Source organism: Talpa occidentalis, unplaced genomic scaffold, assembly GCF_014898055.3.
Source record: "Talpa occidentalis isolate TD23 unplaced genomic scaffold, MPIMG_talOcc4v2.1 talOcc4.14, whole genome shotgun sequence".
In the NCBI taxonomy this organism is placed as follows: Eukaryota; Metazoa; Chordata; class Mammalia; order Eulipotyphla; family Talpidae; genus Talpa; species Talpa occidentalis.
The window spans coordinates 68,637,968-68,664,111 of record NW_023601433.1 but is presented as its reverse complement, the minus strand read 5'-3'; the positions used below and the strand labels follow the sequence as shown (position 1 = coordinate 68,664,111).

At 37.7% G+C, this 26,144-nt stretch overlaps 1 protein-coding gene across 7 annotated transcripts in view; it reads left to right on the top strand.

Moving 5' to 3' along the window:
- Nucleotides 1-26,144, top strand: part of CUNH10orf67 (chromosome unknown C10orf67 homolog) — a 139,038-nt gene that overhangs the window by 94,864 nt on the left and 18,030 nt on the right. For 6 of the 7 annotated variants that reach the window (XM_054695147.1, XM_054695146.1, XM_054695150.1 and 3 more), the window contains 7 exons: nt 7,150-7,215; nt 12,502-12,561; nt 13,002-13,511; nt 19,851-19,913; nt 20,580-20,659; nt 20,733-20,798; nt 23,600-23,687. In XM_054695147.1, the coding sequence (XP_054551122.1) occupies nt 7,150-7,215; nt 12,502-12,561; nt 13,002-13,511; nt 19,851-19,913; nt 20,580-20,659; nt 20,733-20,798; nt 23,600-23,687 (933 nt within the window). The remainder of the gene's footprint in view (nt 1-7,149; nt 7,216-12,501; nt 12,562-13,001; nt 13,512-19,850; nt 19,914-20,579; nt 20,660-20,732; nt 20,799-23,599; nt 23,688-26,144) is intronic. The other variant, XM_054695148.1, reaches the window with a different exon arrangement.

Here is a 26,144-nt window from a genome sequence, read left to right as displayed (position 1 = left end):
TCAGCTTTCTAGTTTCACTTAATCACATACAAGAGAACATCATAGTTGATTTAAATGTTTCCATAGATAATCAATCTCTACTGTCACTGTTGCAGATGAATTGCATATACTTCCTATTTTCTGTGAGGAATCCAAGAAGAATTTAAAGCAAACAGTGTTCCCATGAGCCACTATTGGAAAGAAGCATGCCTTGAGAGTAGTCAGTAGCTACCCTATGTGAGCTTAAATATTTCAACTAAAATTTGCCTTCACTTTCTAGATCTGTACTTCCAAGTGGAACCCTAACCCCAGTTGCCACTGGACATTTAAATTGTGTCTAATGCAACCAAGATACTGAAGTTTTGATTATTTTTTAATTATTTAATATTTAAATTAAAAAGCTGATAGTTTCAGTTATTGAAAAATATGTATATTTTTAATAACCTAGGTATGTAAATCTACCTTTTCATCTGTAAATTGAGTAAAATCTAAATACAGATTAAATATTTCTAATGAATATTTAGCTCCTAACTTAAGATGTTCTAAAAAAAAATACACCCTGGCAAAGAAATTGGTGTAAGAAATGTAAACTGTCTCACTAACAATTTTAAATATTGATGTTACACATTGAAATATTTTGAAATATGTATTCAAATATATAAAATGTATTATTAAAACTAATTTTATGTTTATATTTCAACAGACTACTATAAAATTCAAAGTTTTATATATATATGCATGACTCATTATACTTTTATTGACAGCTCTGTTCTAGAACTCTAGCCTGATCATTTTTTAAATTCTCTTTTTTCTTTGTATGCGCTGACCACCACACAGACACTGAGTACAGACACAGCTGGTATTGAGCAGAGGGAACCTGAGGAGTTCCTGGTGCATTTCTGCTACTATACCCCTTAGGTCAGGCCCTTAGTTCCTTTTTCCTGTTTCTCACAGGCTTGATGTCTAGATAGAATGAGATGATGTACATGGAACTATTTGTCAACTGGAAAGCAGATAAGTTGTTGAACTAATGGGAGCTGATATTTACTGGTTTATTTCTAATATTCTTCATAAAATCAATTCATTCAACAATGTTTATTAGGCACTGTTTAGTGCCAGGCACTAAGCTATGGCTGAGATATAAAAGCTATATGTATATACATATATTCCTGACATTCCTGTGGAGAAGATCAGCTCTAGAAGGAGGGAAAACCCATAGGGCAGAGTGATCTATACAGTCTAATAGATGTATAAGCATAGAGGATAGATGCCTGGTTTTAGCTGGAAGTTTCAAGAAAAGCTTCACAAAAAGTCCCATACTTACATCACACTCTCTCCCTGGAGGTGATTTCCACCTGTGTGAGAAGGTGAGAGAGCTAGGTACAGATGTGAACGCATCAAGTGTCAGAGAGGTTTGGGAACTATGATTTGGTGGGACTGGAAGATAAAGCAGGAATCGAATGATACTGTGGTGAGAATTTATGATGGGGGAGGAAGAGCGGGTAGCTTGGGGTGTGGGAAAAGGGTAAGCAGGAAACAGAAGAATGGAAAGGGACAACTCAGAAAGCTCTGGATAAGCCACATATTCCATTTTTTTAGCTCTGGGTGCAACTAAAACCAAGTTTAAGATGGGACTGGATTTGGGCAAGATGACCTCTTGCCATCTGTCTGGATTAATTATGGGATTTAGCAGCTTTTATATTTTAATTTGAGTAATCTAATAGCAGTTGAATTCTGTATTCTAGCTCCAGCTGGTTTATAGCTGGCCTTCTGGGAGGCAGACAGACCAGTAGTCAGAGATTACAGTTCAGGTGTGGTCAGCAGCAGCATACAGTGAAGCTTTGTAAGGGGTCAAGGAAAGCTGGAGCAGGAGCACTGAGATGACTCCAGAAAGAGAGGTTAAGATTAGCCAGGAAAGGGCCTCCCCTGGTGGCACAGCGGTTGAGTTGCTGGGCTGCAAAGCTGGCCACAGCCTCTCTAGCGCCGGTTCGATCCCCAGACCTTCCCTGGGAGGGTCCCACATGGCGCGCAGACCTCTCCTGTCACACCCACTGCTCCTCTCAGCAGTGTATTTCATCAGTCTGCCTGTTCTGTTCCCCACTCTGTCTATGGTGAATTCTCTCACCCTCCTGTGCTTCTGACTATACCCAGTGCTTGTATAAATAAATAAATAAATCTTTAAAAAAAAAAAAAGATTAGTCAGGAAAGGCTAAGGCAAGTGGATGTGACTTGCTATAACTTAAGGGTACATGAGAACAAGGGTTGTCAAGAGGTAGGGTGCAATTGCAAAGCATTATTACTCATGTCCAGGGGGTATGAATTGTTTCTCGTGCATTGGGGAGTTTTATGTTGGGACAGGATCAGATTTGTGTTTCAGAGAGAAAATGAATGGGAAGGAGGAAAATCCAGAGCCAGAGAGACCAGTCACTTGGATAAACCAGGGAAACTTACAAAGTCCTGAAGCAAACCAATGAAAGAGACCCAGGGTCAGGAAGGATGAATTTGAGGGATGATTTGGCAGTAAATCTATGCTTAGTGATTAGGTTGAAGGCAAGAGAGATGGGAGAGAGAGGGAGAGAAGTTATGGCTGGATAACATTCAAAAGAAAGTGGGAACAACAGTTGGGGAAGGGGTACAGGAGACTGGGTGTCGCAGAAGTTAAGCAAGAGAGACTCTCTAAAGGAATCATTCGTGGTGTAGCAAACACTGCCCATAGTTTAGGTGTGCTAAAGACAATGGAGGGAAGACTGGACAATTAGCTTTGGCAACAAAATGACCCTGCTGTTATTAATGAGAATCATTTTACTGGAATGTTGGAAGCAGATGTAAATGGGGTGAATGCAGAAGGGGAGGCTGTGAGCATGTGCAATCTCTGGAAATTTGGCTGGGGATGGTCAGGGAGGGGTGAGGAAGTAGTTGGAGGGGGACATGGGATCAGGGAAGGATTTTTTAAATGGTGAAACTGGGGTCTTAAAAAAGATGATGTCAATGGAAAGAAGAATGAGAGGGTAAAATTACAAAAGAGAGACCTAAGGAGGCAGGAAAATTGGGCTAAGGGCCAATGGACACCCGCAGGAAAGTTGGTGATAATTCTTTTCAGACCAAGTCTGAAGAATCAACACAAAATCCTTTCCTTTCCTTCTGCCTCTCACCCATTTACTCTCTCTAAAGCTGCTGGTCAGCCTCTGTCTTCAACACTCATCTTCCAACCTCATCCAGCTAGGCCCCAGTGATCTCTGTCCCCGCTCCGGGATTGCCCCTTCCTAGTGGAGACGATCCAATCCTTGCCTTCTGGCGACATTGCTGGAGCATGGGCTTTATCCCAGAGTTAGCTGGACTCTGCACCCACTATCCCTCTTTAATTGTCACAACTTTTCTCCATTCCATACCCCATTCTCTACACTACCTCTAAGTCAGTGAACATGTGGGACACCTGAAATTTTCCCCCTCTGCACTCTTTTGCTCACCTTACCAACTAGCTTACCTGCCCTTACCTGCACTCGTTTTCATGGGAGGAGGGACATTCTTTTCTGCACTATTCTCACCCCTCTATCTATTTTCCTGACTCCATCTCTTCCTTCCTCCTCTTCTGAGATCTTTCTTCATCTTCTCTCACTCTTATGCCTTTAAAATATTCACTCCAGCCTACAGACACAATAAAGTCACTGGGATGGGTGGTGCCATTGACCCTCACAATGCCACCTCCAAGTTATTGCCATTCACTGTTGTTCAGATATCTTTTTTTTTAAGGATGTATTTTATTTATGCATAGAAGAAGAACTGGGGTGTAGGCCAGAGATGCAGGGAGGTGAGAGGATTCACCAGAGACAGAGTGGGGAGCAGAACAGGTGGATCTACTGAGATACACTGCTGAGGGGAACAGCTGGCAAGACAGGTTCCATCCCTGGCTGGGGATCGAACTCAAGCCACAGTGGTGATAGCATGAGAGCGCTGAAACTTGACCCCTATGCCACCAGGAAGGGCCGTCAAATATCTTCCAAAAGAAACCCATACAGTCCCTTTTTAACTCCACCCTTGCTGGTTTTTCCTGTTGATAAGGTGACCATAAGATTCATGTAGCCCTGTCATTTTTAGTCTTTTCTCTCTAGGATTTTTGCTGTCTATGCAACAGGACTGCGCCCTGTGTCTGGACCCCACCTGCCACAATGCTTCTGAGCTTTCATGCACTTATTTATCCTTCCTAAGCAATATGTGCCTTAGCCTCTCCTCCACCTCCCACTTGGATGCTATTCTTTGGAATCCTTTTTAGTCCTGATCTTCCTTGTTTTCTCACTAGCTGATCTCAGACTCTCCCATAACCGGCACATGTGAATTCCAGAGCTTTCCCTCTTGCTTCAACTTTCCCCTCAACATCACCTCTGTCATTTCAACTTTGTCCTCATCCTCAATTTTAAAGTTACATGCACCTTCAAAACTGCTTTCACAGTCACCTTCCTTTCCTAATGGTAATTAGGGCCTTCCTCTGTGTCCCCACACACCTGGGGCTATTTGCTTATTTGAGGTCAGGAACAATGTCTTGCTTATCTTTATATTCTTATTTATCAGCACTCAAAATATTTGCTGAAAAAATACATTTTCATCAAACCCAGTGTCAACAGCTAAACTCATTACCAATCCAATCTGGACTCTGCTGTGTTCTCCCTTTAAATTAATGACATTGTCACCTTTCAAGTGACAAATCTAGAGTCACTCTCTACTTTGTTCTTCATACTTCACATCTAGTTGGTCACTTGGTTTACAGATTTTCCTTCCAAATTTTATCACAAATCCCCTTTCTCTGCAACAGCTTTGCCACTAACTCCTTTGAAGCCTTCATCATATCCATTGATTTTAACTTCATTTTTCCGGTTTCCCTCTCTTCCCTTTTCAAATCTAGCTTCCACATTGCTGCCACTGTGATCTAATACCCTAATCTTACATGAAAAAAAAGTCAATGTTTTCCCATTGACTGCAGTATGAAATAGGATGACTCAAAATTGTTGTGAGTGGTTTTTGTTTTTTTAATGAAGTGTAATTGACATACAATGCTATTTTAGTTTCAGATGCATATCATGACTTGACATTTGGATGCATTGTGAAGTGATCATCACAGTAACTTTGTTTTTCATCTTCTCTTAGCAATTTTCATATTTACAATACCAAATTATTGGTTATAGTTCCCGTGCTATGTATTACATCTCCTTGATTTAATTATTTTGTAATTGGAAGTTTGTACTTCTTGATCCCTTTCACTCATTTCTGTCTCTCTCTCTCTCTCTCTCTCTCTCTCACTCACACACACACACACACACACACACACACGCACACATACAAACACACACACATATGCCCCAATCTCTCCTCCCCTTTGGTAACAACCTATCTGTTTTCTGTTTCATTGATTTTAGTTTACTTTAGCTTGTTTATTTGGTTATTTTTAGATACCACATTTAAGTGAAATGATAAGGTATTTGTCTCTGTCTATTTGACTTATTTCACTTAGCATAATATCCTCAAGGTCCATCATGCTATTGCAAATGACAAGATTTTATTGAGTAGTATTCCATTATATATGTGTACCACATCTTCTTTATCCTTTTATTCATTGATGAATAAAATTGATTATTTCCAGTGAATGATGTTTATATCCTGGGAACAACTGAGCACTTTCACATTTGGGTCTCAAATTCTTTCCACAATAACTTTTTGACTAGGTTTTGTTATCCCAATTTTACGGATGAGAAAAGTGAAACTTGAAGCATAAAAATAGCTTATCTATACAGATAGTAAGGAATACTATTTGATTTGAACCAACAGTCTCCTCATTACATCACTCTGCTTTCTACTCCTAAGCAAAACCACTCATAATATTATCCTGAATATTTTCCCATCTGCCTTCATTTCCTGCCATGCCTGCCTTTTCCCAGTTCCCCCATTAGTCCATCCATGCTTTGCTGTTTTGTTTGCTTTTTGCCCCCCTCCTTTTTCCTTTGCAACTTGTTGAGCATCTACAAATCCTTTAAGATCCTTAGATTCTACGAAGTTAACAGTTATAGCATATCTTATTATCATTATACATGTGATAGTATGTGGATTTTTATGCTTTTTAACTTCCTGAAACATTGATTTATTAGCATTTACACATATTAGTCATTTTTTTTCAGATTGTTCTTTTTTTACTTTATTTTTATATTTCCCATACAATTGTAACCCCCTTATTTTGAACCCAATCCCTCCTTTCCCCGCCCCCCACCCCCCCAGATTGTTCTTTTATTATACTGATTCTATAGGGAAGGGGATCGGATCTAGTTCATCTTTATATTTCCATAACTAAACAAAGTGCCTGGCACCTAGTAGGTGTTCCATGTATGTTTATTAAATGAATGACCATATGAATTAAATTCAATGTATGTCGAAACCAAGGGTTGAATTTTACCATGTATGTAACACATACAACTGACAATCTTTAAAATACTAAGGTAAGTTATATGAGTATAATGGCCCTGTAGTCTATGCTTTCAATGGCTCTTTTCAGTTGAATCTGGCTTGTTATATAAATATGGCACAAAAATCTAAAATAAGGGAAATGGACTACATAAGAGTAAAGCAAAATGACCTTTTGATAGACAGGTTTGCTTTATCATATATCGATGTCACAATTTAGAGTGGGGTGGAGTGAAAAAGGTTGCAAATAAATAGGTATCTTCTGTGTATATTTTGCTTGTTTATATAACTATAACAACATATTTTTATTATGTAATAATCTGTAGAAATTTAATGTTTCTTTTATCATGTTGAAATCCATTTTATCATATATAAAATCAAATGTGGGGACCTCCCCAGAGGCACAGCCAGTTGAGCTCCACCCTGTGAAGCTGTCCGTAGCCTCCGCAGCGCTGGTTCAATTCCCAGCTGGCCAGGGAGAAACCCACATGGTGTGGCAGACCTCTCCTGTCTTGCCCGCTGCTCCCCTCAGCAGTGTCTTTGGTCCATGTGACTGTTCTGCTCCCCACTCTGTCTCCGGTGAATTCTCTCACCCTCCCACGCCTCTGACCTGTATCCCATTTCTTGTATAATAAAATCTTAAAAAAAAATCAAATATGTTTCACTAAATACTATTGAGGAGGAATTTCAGGTGTTCTAACATCAAAATGTACTCTTCTCTTTCAGTTAATTAATGCCAGAGACAGATTAACATATGAGCTTGAATTTGAAAAATCATCAATGCAAGATTTGGTAAAGTGGTTTACATGATCTCCTAATTAATTTGAATTCAGAACTTTAATTTAATATGAAAATTTTATAAACTTTATTTTAACTGTTGACTGTGAACTGTTTCACCTTTATCAATAAGCTAAGTACATGCACGATTATAAATGTTTAAAAATTATAATTTTTTTTGGGCCTCCCCGGTGGCGCAGCGGTTGAGCGCTGGGTTGCAAAGCTGCCCGCAGCCTCTGCAGTGCCGGTTCAATCCCCGGCTGCTCCCCGGCCACCGGAGGAGGGTCCCACATGGTGCGCAGACCTCTCCTGCCACCCGCTGCTCCCCTCAGCAGTGTACTTCGGTCCTTCTGCCTGCTCTGCTCCCTGCTCTGGCTCTGGTGAATTCTCTCACCCTCCCGCGCTTCTGACTGTACCAAGTGCTTGTATAAACAAACAAACAAATAAATAAATAAATAAAACATGCCTCTATTTAAAAAAAAAAAAAAATAAAAAAATAAAAATTATAATTTTTAAGAAAACAATTTGAGTAGTACAATACCAAATATACTTAGTATGTAGAATAGACTTACATAAGAAATAGTGTGATCATTTTAAATCACTTTTGAATTTTATTATGGAGATTAAAAAACATGAAAGCCCAATATTTTTAAGAATTTGCTATTTTTAGTTACAAATTGGCATGTGACAACAACAACAAAAAAAGAGCCCAGCTAGATATTTTGGCATTCTGTGTTAGTCTCATAAGAAAACACTGCCTTTTTATGTTCTTTTAAGAGAACTTTCCAGACGGCTGGTCTTTTATTTTATCAGTTGACTACCCCCCCCTACTTCACCCCCCAGCCAGCTTATGGTGGTGTACTTCGGCTTTCAAATGATCACCACTAGTATGTCTTTGTTACAGTAAACTGACTGTGTTTATTATAATCAAAAATAAAACACAGCTTGACTTGCGTTCTAAATGTGCTTGAAAAGAATATGATACTGTTTAGAAGAGAAAAGGTTGTTCATAGGAAATCCACACCACTTCAGATATTGAAACATTCTCTTTTTTACAGCTTGTCACACTTGGTGCCAAGTCATGACTGTTCCCCTAACTCTGTTTTGTTACTCTCAGCACCATGTGTTTTGGGTTCCTTGTCATAGAAATTAATGCAAAACAATGCTCCTGGACTACAATAAAGCCTTCTATGAAGCCAACTGGGGGATGCCGGCAAAGAGAACAATTATGGTCAGCTATTCACAGAAGCCATGTGTTAACAAATATGTTACTTTGAACCCTTTACTTTTAAATACCTGGCACATAAAAATTGTCTCCATTTTTTGAGCATAGTTTGTCGATTTCTTCCACTCCCACCCTCTTCTATCACTCCTCCAAAGTCCAGGAGTTGCTTTTGAAAACAGACAACTAAATGTGCATATGGTCATTAATGTGGACAGTGATTTTAAAGAGTGGGAAGCAAACGTTATCTTGTCGGTTTGTTCTCAACACTGAAGAAGAAATTAAACCACTCATCAGTTTGGGTCTATACTATGACCAGACACACCCATGGGCTTTGAATTGCTTTGCCTTTTTATTTGAACTCAGTTAACCAGCGCTACTGTATTGCCCATGGGGGAACCAATCATGTTTTATTTTGTCTAGAAGTTTGTTGTTGCTAGGCAGCAAGATCTTGCATCACAAATCCCACAACAGCACAAGTCTTCAGCATGCTTAGAAGTCATTTTCAGGCCCACGTTTTCAGTAGTGTGTGTTCAAGGTACTTCCTGTGACCAGGGTTTCCATGGGGTGCCTTTGAGCCCAGAGGTTACTATTTGTCACCCCTTCTCCTCGCCCAAGGTAATCTGTTATTAAGTACAAAAGAGGTTGGCTTTGTGATTATTTGTGCCTCTTTTGTTTCTTGCATTTTTCCAGAACCAATAATCTTTAATTGTACCTAGATGGAGGAGTGGATTGAGTGGAGTTGACCAGAGACTTTTTTTTAAAGATTTTAAAAGTTTTTCATGGGAGGGTTTTTGTTCCATGCTTGTCTATTACTATTTCCCTGGATGATTTCTTTTCTGGCCTCTTAAAAGGCTAGTTTAAAAAAGAAAAGAGCTGGTGATAAAAAGGCACTGTCAATAAATATAGGTAAGCAATGAGTCGTCCAGAGATTATATCCTTAGATCTAATCTAATCTAAATTTTTTGTATCTTCCTGTGATTTCCTTTGCTTACTGATCTTCATTTATCTGCTTTTGACTTGTAACATTGTATTAGTTTTAGGGATACAAATAATTATTTTATATATGTATATATTGCAAAAACACCACCACAATAAATTTAGTTCTATCCAAACATATATACTTACAAATTTTCTTATGATGAGAACTTTTAAGATCTACCGCTATTAGCAACTTATGAATATGTAGTATAGCATTGTTTACTATAGTTACCATGCTGTACATTGTATTCCCAGGATTTACTATTTTATCACTGGGAGTTCATATCTCTTGACACCACCCCCCCCCACGTTGCCCATTTTAACCCACCTCCCCACCTTCAATTCTGGGAACCAGCAATCTGTTCTCAGTATCTGTGAGCTTCGTTCTCCTGTTATTTTTTGTTTTGTTTGTTATTTAGATTCTACATGTAAGTGACATAATATGGTATTTGTCTTTCTGTGTCTTATTTCACTAGTGTGATGCTCTCAAGTCCCATATATATTGTCAAAAATGGCAATACTTTACTCTTTTTATGACCAAATAGTATTCTGGGGAGCATGTGTGTGCACGCCCATATCTCACACTTTCTTTATCCATTCATCCATTGATGGATGATTAGGTTGCTTAATTTTCTTGGTTACTATGAGTAATATTTCAGTGAACGGGGGTGGGGGAAGAATTAGGGTCAAAATAAGGGGGGTAGTAATTGTATGGGGAATATAACCAAGATGAAAATACATACATTGTGCAAAAATGAAAAATGATGTAAAAATATATGAAATGAAAAATAATAAAAAATAAAAAAATATTTCAGTGAATAAGGAGGTGCAGATATTTTTGAGTTAGTGCTTTCATTTCCTTTGAATATATTCCCAGAATTAAATTGCTGGATCATATAGTAATTCTACTTTTCATTTTTTGAAGAACTTCCATACTGTTTTCTATAATGGTTGCACCTACTTAGATTTGCACCAACAGTGCACAGGGTTCCCTTTTCTCCTCATGCTTTGCTGTTGCTGGTTATCCCTTGTCCTTTTCATGTGTTTTTAAGGAAAAAAATTAGCTAACAAAAAATATAACAAGTTTCCCTTAGCAAAATACACCCAAAAGAAAATTATAGTACAAAAAGTTTTTGTGTGTGTGTTTTTTATTATTTTTTAAAGATTGATTTATTTATGCATGCAAGAAGTAGGGTACAGGCCAGAGGTACAGAAGGTGAAAGGATTCACCACAGAGTGGGGAACAGAACAGGCAGACTGACTGAAATACACTGCTGAGGGGATCAGTGGGTGAGACAAGAGAGGTCTGCTGCACCATGTGGGTAGCTCCCTGGCTGGACAGGGATCGAAATCATGTTGCAGAGGCTGTGGATAGCTTCATAGTGCGGTGCTTAAACCCTTGCGCCACCCATGTGTATTTTTAATATAATTTATTTATATATATTTTATATCATTGTTCATTTTTGTACAATGTTTGCATTCTCCTCTGAGGTGTAGTCCCCATAGAATTCCCACCACCAGTTTACCTGTGCACTATGGCCATAGTCACTTGTGCTCTTCCCTCCCCTGATTTGATCCCTCTCCCATCCCCTACCCCCACAGAATGTCTCTGATTTATGGTTGCCTGTTAATTTTATTTTTTAATTATTATTATTTTCTCCTGATCCCTTATTTGGTTTCCCTATATTCCTCCTATAAGTGAAACCATCTGATATTTCCCTTTTTCCTTCTGACTTATTTCACTGAGCATAATCCCTTCTAGCTCCATCCATGTTGCTGCAAATGGCATGAGTTTATCTTTTTTGATCGCTAAATAGTATTCCATTGTGTTTGAAGATTACAATACAAAGAAAGTTTTAAGTGAAGTCCTCATCAATTCCTATAGTGTTACTATTGTAACTCAATTTTCAAACAGTTAACTTATCTCTTGTGTTTTTGATAATAGCCTTTCTAACTGTTGTGAGATCATATTTGATGATGATTAGTGATTTCCCTGATGATGATTAGTGATTTCCCTGATGATTAATAATGTTGAGCATCTCTTAATGTACCTGTTGCCTTTTGAATGTCTTCTTTGAAAAAAAAGGTCTATTCAGAATTTCTGTATAGACTTTTAATTGAGTTTTTTGGGTTTTTTTTTTTTGTTTTGCTACTGAGTTGTACAGGTTTTTGTATATTTTTAGATATCAGATACATGATTTGCAATATTTTCTCTTACTTCATAAGTTGCCCTTTCATTCTTTTGTTTGTTGTGCAGAAGTTTCTAGTTTGATGTAGTTCTCTTGTTTATTTTTTATTTTGTTGTTTGTGCCTCAGTCATTATATTAAAAAAAAATTGCCAAGACCCATATCAAGAATCTTTTTTCCTATGTTTTCTTTTGGGAATTTTATGGTCTAATGTCATACATTTAGGTCTTTCAATCATTTTGAGTTAATTTTTGTTAGCAATATAAGATAGAGGTGTTATTTCATTATTTTACAAGTGAATATCCCATTTTAAGAGCTATTTATTGTAGTGATTATATTTTATCCATAGAGTATTCTTGACTCTTTCATCAAAAATCAGCTGACTGTGGGCGTCCCTGGTGGCGCAAGGGGTTAAGATGCAACCTATGAAGCTGTGTGCAGCCACTGAAGCACAAGTTTGATCCCCGACCAGAGAAATACCCACATGGCACAGCAGACCTCTCCTGACTCACCCGCTTATCCCCTCAGCAGTGTATTTCAGTTAGTTTGCCTGTTCTGTTCCCCACTGTCTCTGGTGAATCCTCTCACCCTCCCACACACACACCTCTGGCCTATACCCCAGTTCTTGTATGCATAAATAAGTAAATCTTTAAAAAAAAATAAAAGTAAAGCAATATACAAATGCTAATGACTAAATATTCATACTTTTATATAATTCATTATTTTAAGTGCTTTTCTGTATGTAAATTTATTTTCTAATTCATATTCAATATTATGTCTTATTTCCATAAGCATTTGGCAGTCAAATAGTTAAAAATGTTTCTCTTTTTATTGCTTAACGAAATTTTATAGAGATTTTTCCTCTTTAATTTGCAAATGAAAACAAAAGATATGGGCCTTCAATTTCACAGGTTGGTAAACAGAAAGAGGACTTAGAAACAAGAAGAGCGTTTGACAGCCTAATCATTAAGGTTTGTATTTAGGTTTTTATTTTTTGTGCTTCTCTTAGTTTGGCTTCTAAGTTGAAGAATCTATACATACTATTCCAAGACTTTTTACTTTCCAACATTTAAGTTTGATGGAGAACATGCTTAAAAGTGGGGCAAAAAGAATTACAGAGAGAGCAACAGATTGACGGTTGAAACAGAGAGGAGGGTCAAGTGTCTAAATATTGATAGATGAGGAAACAGACCTGGTGTGAGGAAAGGGATCCCATATCATCCTGGTATGCAGATTTTAAGTTTCAGTGTCCAGGGGGATTGTGGAGCTAAGAGTTAGAGCAGAGTCCATGCCCTTTAGGACTAAAAATTTCAACCCTGTGATTCCAACTTAGTTAGAGCAGGGAAGAAAAATAAGAGACTGGAATCTGAAGCAAACAAGAATAACCAAACTGATTCTTTCTGTGTGCCAGTCTCAGAAATTATCCAAGGGGGAAGAAACTTCTTGGTCCCCAATGTTCTCAGTAACCAAGATGGCATCCAAGGGTGAAGACATTTCAGGACGAGCTTCCATCACCACCCCTGCTGTCACCACCCCTGCCGTCACCACTCCAGCCGTCACCACTCCAGCCATCACCACTCCAGCCATCACCACTCTAGCCATCACCACTCCAGCCATCACCACTCCAGCCATCACCACTCCAGCCATCACCATTCCAGCCATCACCATTCCAGCCATCACCATGCCAGCCATCACCACTCCGGCCATCACCACTCCAGCCATCACCACTCCTGCCATCACCACTCCTGCCATCACCACTCCTGCCAGCACCACTCCTGCCATCACCACTCCGGCAATCACCAGTTCTGCCGTCACCACTCCCGCCGTCACCATTTCTGCCATCACTTCGCCAGTGTTCATTAAGACCAAAAGAGTTAGGACTCCGAAGAAGCGGTTACAAAGGCAAGAGCAGCGACTTGTGGTAAGAACTGTTCAAATGATCACACTTGGTGACACCTTCACCTATGTAATGGTCACTCCCCACCCCCCACCCCAGCATGTTGGACAACAGCATGCTTCTCACACCTGGTGTCAAGGCTGGCATGCTCACACCTGATTCCCCTACTGCCTATATGTGCACTTGGGCAGGGGGCTCTCGCTACTCTTCTCTGCACTCAAGTGTCCTTGTTAGATCCCTGAGCTTCCCTGAGAGGAAGCCACCATTATCGCCAGCTTGGTATTTTATTTAGTTTAGTCATTATACCATGGTCGATCTCTTTTAATTCACGAGGTAGAGAAGCCACATCCCAAGTACTTTCTAGGGTATATAATCTCTAACTCATTACTGCCCATATGTATCAGAAGCTTTCAGAAGATTCCCTGATAGACCTGCAGATACAGTCTGATTGCTCATGTAGTATTCTAAATCAACAGCTGTATTAAACCACACGATCAGAGAGACACATGCATGGATTATATGCATGCATTGCTCTTCTCATCCACCTTCCACCAAATAATCAACATTGTTTTTACTGGCCCAACAGCAATACCATTGGTTATATAAAAGGCACGTTAAGGAGTAGCTCTGTGATGGCCACTTCTATGTTGCCTTATTGTGTGGACAAGACTGAGGGACTCTGCTCGATGCACCAAGCCACATGCCTCTGTATGATCCACCTATCAGGGAACTTTCTTCTGCTCTTAGCATGGGAATAGTTGTATTTGTTTGACTTGTATTGATCTATCCTCTGGGCTCTGTAAATTGTGTAACTAGTCAAAGCTCCTTTTCCCAGTTGACTTTTAGAAAGCTTGGAAGTCAATTGGTGACATATATAACCAATGTACAGCACTCAACGAAAGAGTTTTTCCACTTGTACGTTTTGATTTACTTTTTGGATCATTTCTACATGTTCCATGTCCTTCCTCCTTCTCTCACAGAGGCAGAATCTGTCTCTAACATTTAGATAGGGCAGAACAGGAGGCTCATGCTCCCTGACTCATCCTTGCTCCAAATGAGGGCAAGGTAAGGTCTAAGCTTCTCATGCCAACTCACCAGGAAAGTAACTCAGTGTTCATACCCAGCAAGGGATAAGGAGCAGGTGGATCGAAGACAGAGAGTTATACTAAGGGAAGTCACTCTATCTGGGAAGAAATTCCAGGAATTGGGAACAAGCAATCTCCTCTAGAAGCATTTTACTTTGCAGGAAGTTAGGAAGCATAGACAACTGGAAGCCAATGTAATTTTCCAAGGAGAACAAAGTTGTTTTTTTTTTTTATCCCACAAAAAGCAAAACAAAACACCCCCTGACCTGAGGGTGCACTGCTGCATGTTGACCCTGGTCATACTGGGAAGGGAGCTCTAGTCTAAGTCTGTGCTCAGGGAGCCTGTGGTCATCAAAGAGTCCTGTTCCACACAGCTCCATCAACGACCATGAAATCAGTGTCCCAGGGGTCTGTGGTCTGAGGCTCTGAGATGATGGTCTGGGAGACTGCAAAGCAGAATCAGTAACTGGGACAGAAAAACAGTCTCCAATCCTATGACAGCAGGAGTAACGGGAATGCCCCAGTCTTTACAGCAAGCCCAGTGCTACAACTAAATCCTAGAATTTCAGGTTAGAAACCCCAGCTTACAGATCAAAATTGAATTTCCTAAGTCATTGTCATAAGGGACATGGAAAATGTACAATAAAGGAGAAACAAAGGCAGACAATATCTCTGAGAGGTATTGTGTCCGTAGGATTTTCACTTAGTGTTACAGTCTTTAAAGTCAAGCCATTATGCTTGCTATCTTGATGTCTCTGAAACTTAGCAGTGCATTTTGGCAGCTCTGGAGACTCTGAAGTTAATGTGTAACGAGGAAAAATTGAACTGGGGAAGACATAGATGACATATGTGGGTATTTGCATCTTTATATGATTTGGCTTGACTTTAAAGTGAAATATATTTTTCTAGGTCACTGTTATTACTGTTGCGTTGATAACAATCCTATTATTTATAAGTTTTCCCTTATTCACTTTCCCATGTGGTATATTCTGATATATTCTTTACTGTAGATTAACTCTGTGTGTGTGTGTATGGTTATACTCTCCTGTTCTCTCTTTTAAATAATGTATTGAAGTAACCATGTCTCAAAAAATTGTCTTTAAAAGGTATTATAATATTAACCACGTGTAAATGACCACACGGAGAGCTTGTTGCAGGAACTTTTTACATCAGTCAGTTAACTTATCTAATTAATCATACTTATTTTTTGAAATCTGTGTCATTCTGTGGGAACAACACACATGCTTCGCACAGTGAAGTACACAGTGATAAAGCCGTGTTTAGCCAGTACCGAAAACCTGATATGAACATTGCTGTCTGATTTCCATTTATGAAAGATTTCACAACATAAAATTTGTATTTGTACAGTCTTTTCTGTAACATTTATTTTTAGATATCTGTAAGACATTTCATACTGAGGTTTCACAGAACAAGTTTAAATTAGATTCCTGAGGTTTTTGGTTCTTGCTTCCCAGGGTAATTAGTTCATTAAGGTTGTACCCAGAAAATGGCTCCCTGGAAGACTTTCACAGGGTGACCTGGTCTGTGCTGATGGAACATATGGTCGGTGCGCAGATCTGCAGAAAGCATCTGGGTCCTTCCATGCAGGAAAGGGAACATGGGACAATGTCAGTCCTGCTCCCATTCTTAAAGTTCATTCAATACAAAGCAATATGCACAGCATAAAAGAATTCAATAAAAACTCTGGACTTTATTCAAGAGTTGCTTGCTAGGTGAAATATTTTTGTAATAGTTTTGCAATCATGACCATATCACCCTGCAAAAGAGTGATTTCTTTTTAAAAATGATTGTTATAAGGTATAAAATTTTTATTACAGATGTGTAGTACTATAGGATAAGGGGACAAAGGAAATATCTTTCCTTTAGGAATTTACCATTGCTCTTCTATGCCACCCTTCATGTGATCAAATTGTGTGTGGGGTTTAAAACAAACTCCACTGAAGAAGAAAGTACTTTAATGTGCTCATTGTTTCATTATTTCACTCTTTCACCTTGGCTTGACTTGATAAAGCAGGCAGTTAATAGATCTGCAGAGCTATGTGGGAAACCAGCATTTTGCTTCCTTGAGTAGTCACAGGAGGTGGTGGAATAATATAGAGTTAGGACAATCCTGGACACGTGTCTGGTCCTCAGAGGTTGTCAAAGGATATTTACTATATTTTGGTAGATTATGTTGACACAAAAGAATTTTCCTTATCATGTTGCTCCTTTATTCTTTAGATGACTAACTTTAAGATGTAGAAGTAATGGATAGCATGCAATATAGTTGTTTTATTTTAAACTGGAAATTTTAATTTTCCACAAAAATTAATTCATTTTTAGATCCTGTTCTCACAGAGAACAAAATTACAAATCTGAGCAATAGCATATTTAGAATCCAGTGGAAAGATGGTGTTCTACTTTCTACATTAATTATTATTATATAACTATATATAAATAATATTAATATTATAAATATTTGATGAGTATTAAATACTCATAGATTAATTTGATAAATAGGCTAATTAGGTTAGATAAGTTAGATGCTCATTATTAGATAAATCAGACAAATTTCTGATTTGTAGTAATTTGGGATTGAAAATATTTTAGTGAAAATATTCAGATTTTGTTGCACAAATGAAAAATGTTACTTGTTAAAAAATGGAGGCTTTTATTTTTGTAATATATATTTTTATGTTGTTTATATAAATGTATATGTTACACTATATGTCAATTTTTTTATCTTGCTTATTTTGTAGAGTTTATAATATTTTAATATAATTTAACTTAAGAATCTTAAGATATTGCTGTGGAAATTGGGAAAAGATAAGTTTGAGGTTTTTTGTGTGGTTTTTTTTTTTAGAATTTTATTTTATTTATTTTTTATTTTTTTAAAGATTTATTTATACAAGCAGTGGGTACAGTCAGAAGCGCTGGAGGGTGAGAGAATTCACCAGAGCCAGAGAGGGGAACAGAACAGGCAGACCGATGAAGTACACTGCTGAGGGGAGCAGCAGGTAGCAGGAGAGGTCTGCGCACCATGTGGGACCCTCACCCGGTGGCCGGGGATCGAACCCATGCTGGAAAGGCTGCAGGCAGCTTTGCAACCCAGCGCTCAACCACTGCGCCACCGGGGAGGCCCAAGTTTGAGTTTTGTACCACTTTCTATTATTGCTGGCCACACTCAATTGTGGGGCAAATCCTAGCTCCTTGTTGGTAAAAGAAGTGTCACTCTTGACTTCCAGGCGCCCACAGGGCACCCATCTTACTCCTTACTGCATGGCACTTACTCCATTTCTGGGTGTTGTCCTGTGACTTTCTCTCCAGTTCCCACTGGGAGTTGAGGATCGTTTTGAACACCAGCTCATTTGGCCAGAGTTCTCACTCTGCACAGATATGGGTCCCACCCCCAGAAAACTGAATATTTGGCATCCTGTTATTCATCATACCTGCCACTACTGCATATACCAGTTCTGCTACGTGGTACTATGAATTCTGTCACAGGACACCTTACTATAGAACTGCTTCAATACCATCGTGCAAGACCAGAATTTAGCCTGAAGCAGCTACATTGCTTTGGGCACTGGTGGTGTTCTTGGTTACCCCCTTTAGATCCAGATTTGCCAACTTGTCAGTTTCTCCAGCCTTGATCTCTCCAGGTCTCGGCATTCTCCTCAAATCCCAGGGATAAATTTATATAAGTTACAACATATGTCAATTTGTTTTTCTTCATGAATGTATTTTCATGGAAGCTGGTAATCTTTTCTTCATTTAATACTCCTTTCCTTTCTTTTCCTCTATGTAGTCTCTGCTTGTTCGTCACAATACTGAACCTTTAAAGAAAGATTTTTGTGCCTCTTTTTTATTCATCGATTACATCTTGCTCCTAACTTACATATCTGATCAACCTTCAATAATCAGTGATAACTCACTGCTCTGTTTTAATACCTGTGAAATCCAAGGAGTTCTTAAATTTTGTTAGCCTATGCAACTTTGTTTAGAAATAAAGGCATCCTTTCATTTAGGCTTTTTAAAAATCTTGAAAATAGGTTGAGGATCTTCTTCACCAATATTTTTGTCTCTTTATTTAAGTTATAGTTTGTTTTGCTGTGCAGAAGATTTTTAGTTTAATGTGTCCTGTTTGTTTATATTTTTTTTCTCTTGCTGTTACCAATTATATACCTGACTTTCTACAGTGAGCATAAAGTCTAGGATGATCCAGAGTCAGGTGTAAAGTGGTCAAGTGAACACATACTTGTGTGTGTGTGTGTGTGTGTGTGTGTGTATAAAATATATATATATTCATATATATATGAAAATATATATATACACAAATAAAAAATTGTAATGAATTACTGACAGGAGAAAGAAAAAGGATACTATAAGCAATATGGCTAATCTTCTGTCATAATAAACTTTGGCTGTTAATTCTTAAGTTAGAAGGTTATCCTTATTAAATATTTTTTAACATTGTAAGTGTTAAAAATGGAAAACATTTAGGAATCATAACTTTTGTTTAAATGAGCCTTACTTCCTAATTATATATTTTTAGTTATATGTACTAATTCAAAAGAGAAATATCTGTAATAGATTATTTCTAACAGTAATTTTTATTATCTTTGTAACTATTTAATTTCCATGCTCCTATTTAGGAAGCTATCTACTTTATATTAATATTACCATTTATTTCACCTCTATCTATTGTTTAGCAGTCTAATGTTTGCACCTGTCAATGAAGTAGCCACATAAAGACCAGCATGCATATTCCAGAGAAAATGGAATGTCAGCAGCTGACAAAACAAAATGACAGTTTAATGCAGACAGAGTCAGAATTCAATATAAACGTGCTATAATAAAGTTGAAAGTTCAACTCAAACTGGAAAGCAAACACTCCATTCTACATGCTTTTTTTTTAAATTAAAATAGAAGCTATCTTCATCAATATAAGAATATTGTCTTTTGGAGAGATTGAATAATTATTTGCTTTACAGAAGATATGCTCTAGCACATTCTTATCTTTAGTTATTACAGAGTTGATCATTATATGAGAGTTGGAAAAAGGGAGCCTTGAAAATTGGAACTAATTTTTATTGTATGTGAGTTTAAATGTGTCTTTTTTTTAAAATAAACTGTGTTATAGATGTGACTTTGGATATAGTGAAATAAATAAACACAAATGCTTTTCTACATAGAAACTACCTGGCTTTGTAAACTGCAAAAATCACACATCTTTATACATTGATTTGAAATGATAATAATCATTTTATTCTCTTGCCAGGGAAGCTATAGAAGCCCCGTTCCGATGAAAGAAGAAAAGAGTGTATATATATCAGTACCTCAGGTACAAATATTACTGATAGAATCATTATTACTAACCTAACTATTGTTTCTATTGATGCTGTCTATTCTTAGAAAATAGTAATGGTTTTGACAGTTGTATGGAGAATCAGTCTTACAAAGATTCAGATGACCTGAATATATATCTCTGCTGCAACCAAAGACATTCTTCATTCATGACATTGCAGTAACTCCACAGCTTTTGTTAAACTTTGTCCCCTTATAATAATATATAAACAGTGCATAGAAATGGCATAAAGCTTTAGAGTGATTGAGTTGGTCAGATATTTTCCTGAGAACTTTTGATAAAGGGAAATAAAATAACTGGGGGCCACTTCCACCTATGATGAAGAACGGGAGCAGCCACAATACCTAAGGAAAATGCTTTATGAAAAAGGATCCCAGGTAGGAGGAGGGGTGATGATGATAAATTGTGGTTGCTTCGTAGCTTTGTCTTGATTTGACTCCCTTTAATGAATTAGGAAATGGCGTCATGGGACTTAAATTCTTTCAGTTTCTGAGAATTTCCAAATAAACTTATTTCCCTCAAGTTATTATTGATAGTAGCTAAGATTTGCATGCTCTTTAATGTAAATAGCTTTTCAGATTTATGAAGACGTGGAGCACATTTTTCATGTAATTAACTTTGTGATGTATTTTCTATTGAAAGCCTGAAGAACACAGTGATTTGAAGAAGCAAATAGAAACATTAAAAGATAAGTTAGATACTGAGAAAAAAAAGGCAGAAAGGTATGTTAATAAGGATTCATCATTATTCATTTGTAGCTACTACAGTATTTAACTATTTGTAAATGTATTACAGGTTTAGGAAGGAATCAGAACGAATTAACAAACTCTGGGAAAGGAAATTCTATATTCTCAGGAACAGGTATAGTGTGTTGATTATATAAATTCTATTTATAAAAATGTGACTAATCATCTTCTAAGGAAATTGGTTGTCCTGCATTTTCTTTACATATTAATATAAAATACCCTCATATACTTTTAACAAGAAATGTAAAATAATTGATAGCATACATGAGTCTCTTAAAAGAAAAAAAATAATACAAAACTGTTTCTCCTCTTATTGTAAAGTTATAACCGTAAAGGATCACTTGGTGCCTGATTTGGTCAGATCTGCATCAATATCTTCCTCCATAGGGCTGTGAAAATGTTTCCCTATCATTTGCACAGGATAATATTTAACAGGTCTCTATCTTTGCAAAATTGTTTTATATGCTCTAGCCTCTACCTTTTCCTAGACAAAACAGCACCTTAATTCTCAGATCCATTTTTCACTCAGATATCATTTTATTTTCTCTTCTCTATGTCATTTTTCTCCTTTTAAAAGTGAAGAAGGTGACCTTATGATATTCTGAAAAAGCTGAAAGTGATGCCAAGAGAGTAAATGCCTTTCTTATTTGTCCTGACATGTTAACAGTAAAAATCTATATGCTCTTCTCTTGTTTCCTGCCACAATTGCCCCACCCCCAAGATTCTCTTCTTTGTCACATGTTGGAAATTCCTTTACAAGAATCTCTCACAATCAAGCATCAGTCAAGACATGATGGATTCCATGTTGATCTGAAGTCATAGGTCAAGTGTAAAGCTCATACATAATTTCATGGGATGTCCTACATTTGCACTGCATTTCAAATTGCATAATGTGTGTGTAAAACTCTATATACATTGCTGTCCCTGGTGGCATATGAAGAATTCAGATAACAGAAACATCACCAGATGGTGATCTCAACTCCTGGTGTAAAATGTTCTGCTTTGCACTTCTGTTGTGTTCATTTGTAACATGGATTTTGGATTATCTCTGAAACAGAATAGACTGTCTTTTCTTATTTTTTAAGCTTCATTTTAATCCTTATGATTTATTTTGTGTATGTCCCTGTACTTCAAGAATCATTTACAAGAGTTTCTCAGTTTTACTTTAAGTTGATTTGCTGTAAATCAAGACACTGACACCATAATCATCATTTTGGTCTCTGCAGACTTTATATTGATATCTAAATATTGAGGACAGCAGAAAGTATTATTCTTCTGTGTATATATACACTCCTGTGTATTTGTTTCTTATTTAATCTTACTAACAGACTAACTGGGACACAATGTCAGGACACAATGTGTTATATGTCTCTGCTTCAGTTGCATCACCAAGTATTAATTCAAGGCAATGTATGCAACAACAGAGTGTATATATCCAGATACTGCATCATGATAAAGTATGAAGATTAATTATATAGTTGAAGACTTGTGTGCTTAAAGTAATTTCATTGTACTGTAATTGATCTTAGGCTAGGAGCACTCATTTTTGTTTAGTAGAGAAAACAGCTTCACCTTTGCCAGGCAAGATAATAGATGATTCCAATAATTTCTCAACCAATTCATTATTGATATTCAGTCCCAACCCAATTAAGAGCTTCATTTCCAAGCTCCTTTTCCATTTCTGCTGAGTTGGCCCTAGTTCCAGGAAGACTGAAAATAAGAAATGCTAAAAAGAGCAGAGACCAGCCCTTCCTTTTAGTATGGCATGCCTGGCACAGCTGCTGATGTCATCATTGTCATTTCTCAGGACACAAATGGCGCAAAGGTTTAGGACATCACCTCAGCAATAGATTGCTACATGGTTGATCTCACAATGATGCAGCAACTCCCAACTCAACCCCAAAAATTGGTCCACATGTACCTATCTGAGCCTTGTTCTTGTGAGCTCTTAGTGTTCTCCTGAGGGTGACAGGACTCACTTTTGCCCATCACACATCCCAATTCATAGACAATAAATTGCCCTCTCTCAACCTCTCTCTCCACCCCCTCTTGCTCACTCAGCTCATATTGTTGCAGTTTTGATGGTATAATAGTCTCAAATATCTTGTGGGTCTCCCATGTATGTCATTGGGAGTCACTTCATTATACAGGAAGCTCCTCTGTAAGTCTTTCTTAGTTAATCCAATCTCTACTTTGAACTTATGCTGAGATGATTGATAAGGTCCAGGAGTCACACACATAATTTCTTCAAAGAGGTTCCCTGTGACTTGCTATTTGGTTCTCATATTGTTCATTCCTAGTTGTTAACTAAAGGTTGTCCATATATTTTACTGTCTCTCCAAAGCATGCTTTCTTAATAGTGAGTTGCATCATTTGCAATAGCTTCATTTGCAATCTGAATAGACTAAGAATTTCCTGAAGTTTTAGTATATTTGTTCTATTTAATTTATCATATTATTTATTTTGATACTTAATTTCATTTTTTAATTAATTTATTTTCAACTTAGGTAACATTGAGTCAACAGCAGCCCTTTCAAGTTGACTGCTACGTTCTTTTGATGTCATCTTTGATGACTCATTTGACAAAATGTCCAGGGTCATCTTTTACATGTATTGTTAGACCTAAAAATAGCTATTTCTGAAAGATGCCCCTCCTTCATTTTATGGAGAAATATTTGTAAAACCATAATCTGGACCCTGCAGTTGCTCACTGATACTGTGTTGCCACTTATTCTCTGCCATTTAAGGGCTGAAAAATACATAAACTTTAAATGAAAGAAATAATACTAATATTTAAAAATTTTACTAGTGTACAACTCTTTTCTCCTATATGAAAATTCTAGCTCCTATGGATATATTGATTTGCTTTTGTTATGATCACTATAGATTTAATTTTACTTCTTTTATCTATTTCAGCTTTTATGTTCTTAAAAATGAGATGTTTACTAGGCACACATTGTACCGCCAGTTTGCAATACTTGCTGAGACATCCTTCAATTATCCTGTAAGTACAATAGTATTCGAATGCTTTTTGTCTATTTGATAATATCTGTACCTGTCTTTGCGAACTACTTGGGGGAGTCTTAGTTGAGGTTGTATTTGACCCTCACTGTGGTTATAGCCTTTTGATCCAAGGGTTACAATGTGACAAACTTGTTCAACTACACACCTTAGGTGAGCCATGGGTTCCTGAATCATAGGAACCTTTCACAACTCCTGCTTTCATTCATTAAGTTTAACAAAAGCCTTCAAGGTAAATGGTAGTTCCAAGATGGAAATCCTAGGTTTCCATCTTCTCTTAGTCTTAGGCCTGAGCATTCTTGATTTTTTTCATCAACTATGGCTACTTTTAAAATATATAAGAAGTAAAATTCTTTTTTATTTAATTTTTATTTTAGTTTTTGGGATTACATTTTTCACTTTTTGTGTGTGTGCATAAATTCCACTTACTCTCCACCAAAAGAATTGTTCAGCATCACTTATTGTAAGAGAAGTAGAAATCAAAACCATAATGAGATATTACCTCACCCCTGGGAGAATGGAATTCTTATTTGGATACAAAGTCTGCTCTTATATTTTATTCACTAGCAATCTGTTCCTATCATATCCATAATTCCTTTGTATTTTATCTCATCCTCTTCTTTTCTAAAGACTTGACTATATTTCTTATATTAATATATATATAAATGAGGCCTCACTGGTGGCACAAGGGGTTAAGCACAGCACTGTGAAGCTACCCCTAGCCTCTACAGCATGAGTTTGACCCCCCCCCTCCCCCGCCCCGCTGGCCAAGGAGGTGACCCACATGGGGCGGGGCGGCAGACCTCCCCTGTCTCACCTGCTGCTCTCCTCAGCAGTGTATTTCAGTCAGTCTGCTAAATGCTCCCTACTCTGTTTCTGGTGTATCCTCTCACCTCCCATACCTCTGGTCTGTACCCCAGTTCTTGTATGCATACATAAATAAATCTTTTTAAATACATATATATATATATATTTATATATAATATTCCATTGTTGGGGCAAAACAATGTTTTCATCTAGATCTCATAGTAGATCATTTTTAAAAGTATGTATTTCCTCTTATATCAGGATGCTTTTTGTTTAACTGATTCTACAGGGTTTTGTTTTTTTTTAATAGCCCTATTTTATTGACTCTTTTCTCAACTTTGACAGATAAGATCTGTGAAGCCCAGTATTGCAACTACACTCTTTTGTGTACTGCCCAATCTCCTTTGCAAGTTTATAGTAGGAAAGCAGGTTGATGTGACCCTAATTTTTCAGTCCTGCCATAAAGGTGGCATTTTCTCCTATGCCCACTGCTTGAAGTTATAAAGCAATGGAGTGCAATTAAACTTAAATTCCCAGCATTCATACATATAACACTGGGTTCTTTTACCATTTTCATAAAAGATTTTAAGGTGGTAAAGAGAGAGCCATATGGGTATCTAAGAGGAGAATTTTTCTGGTCAGGAAAGGCCCATTGAAAAGCTGTAAGGTAGAAGCGTACCTGGCTTGTTTGAGAAACAAGGTATCCAGTGTGGCTAGAGCAAAGTAAAGAGAGAAAATAGTAATAAATGTAGTCAAGGGAAATATAGGAGTATGACTTATTTTACCAAGTAAAACTGGGAGCCTTTGAGAATTTTGAAAAGACCAGTAAGATAACCTCACTTACTTTTTTTTTTTTTTAAAGATTTATTTATTTATTTATTTATACAGGCACTGGGTATAGTCAGAAGCGCAGGAGGGTGAGAGAACTCACCAGAGCCAGAGCAGGGCACAGAACAGGCAGACTGACGAAATACACTGCTGAGGGGAGCAGTGGGTGTGGCAGGAGAGGTCTGTGTGCTATGTGGGACCCTTGCCAGGGTCTGGGGATTGAACCGTTGCTGCAGAGGCTGCAAGCAGCTTCGCAACCCAGCGCTGAACCGCTGCGCCACCGGGGAGGCCCTCACTTACTATTTTAAAGGGACATGTCTGGAGCAGCTGTAAAGGGCAGGAGCTGGGGAAAGAAACAGGTTAGAGAGCTATTGAAATTGCTGGTGAGAGATGGTGGTGTAGCTTGAACCACTTTGAGCAAAGTAGGAAAGAAACATGCCTGAACACTACATAGCATGATGTACTTTGCAGTGCTAGCTTTTTTTAAAAGAAGATTTATTTTATACAAGAATTGGGGTATAGGCCAGATATATGGGGAGTGAGGGGATTCACCAGAGACAGAGTGGGGAACAGAACAGGCAGACGGACCAAAGTACACTGCTGAGGGGAGCAGCGGGCAAGACCTGAGAGGTCTGTCCTGCCATGTGGGTTTCTCCCTGGGCGGCCGGGAATCAAACTCATGCTGAAATGGCTGCAGATTGCTTCATACGTTGCATCTTAACCCATGCATCACCAGGGAGGCCCTACGGTGCTAGATTTTAGATAAATAGCAAGATGGACAGATCTTGACTCAAACGGTACTTAG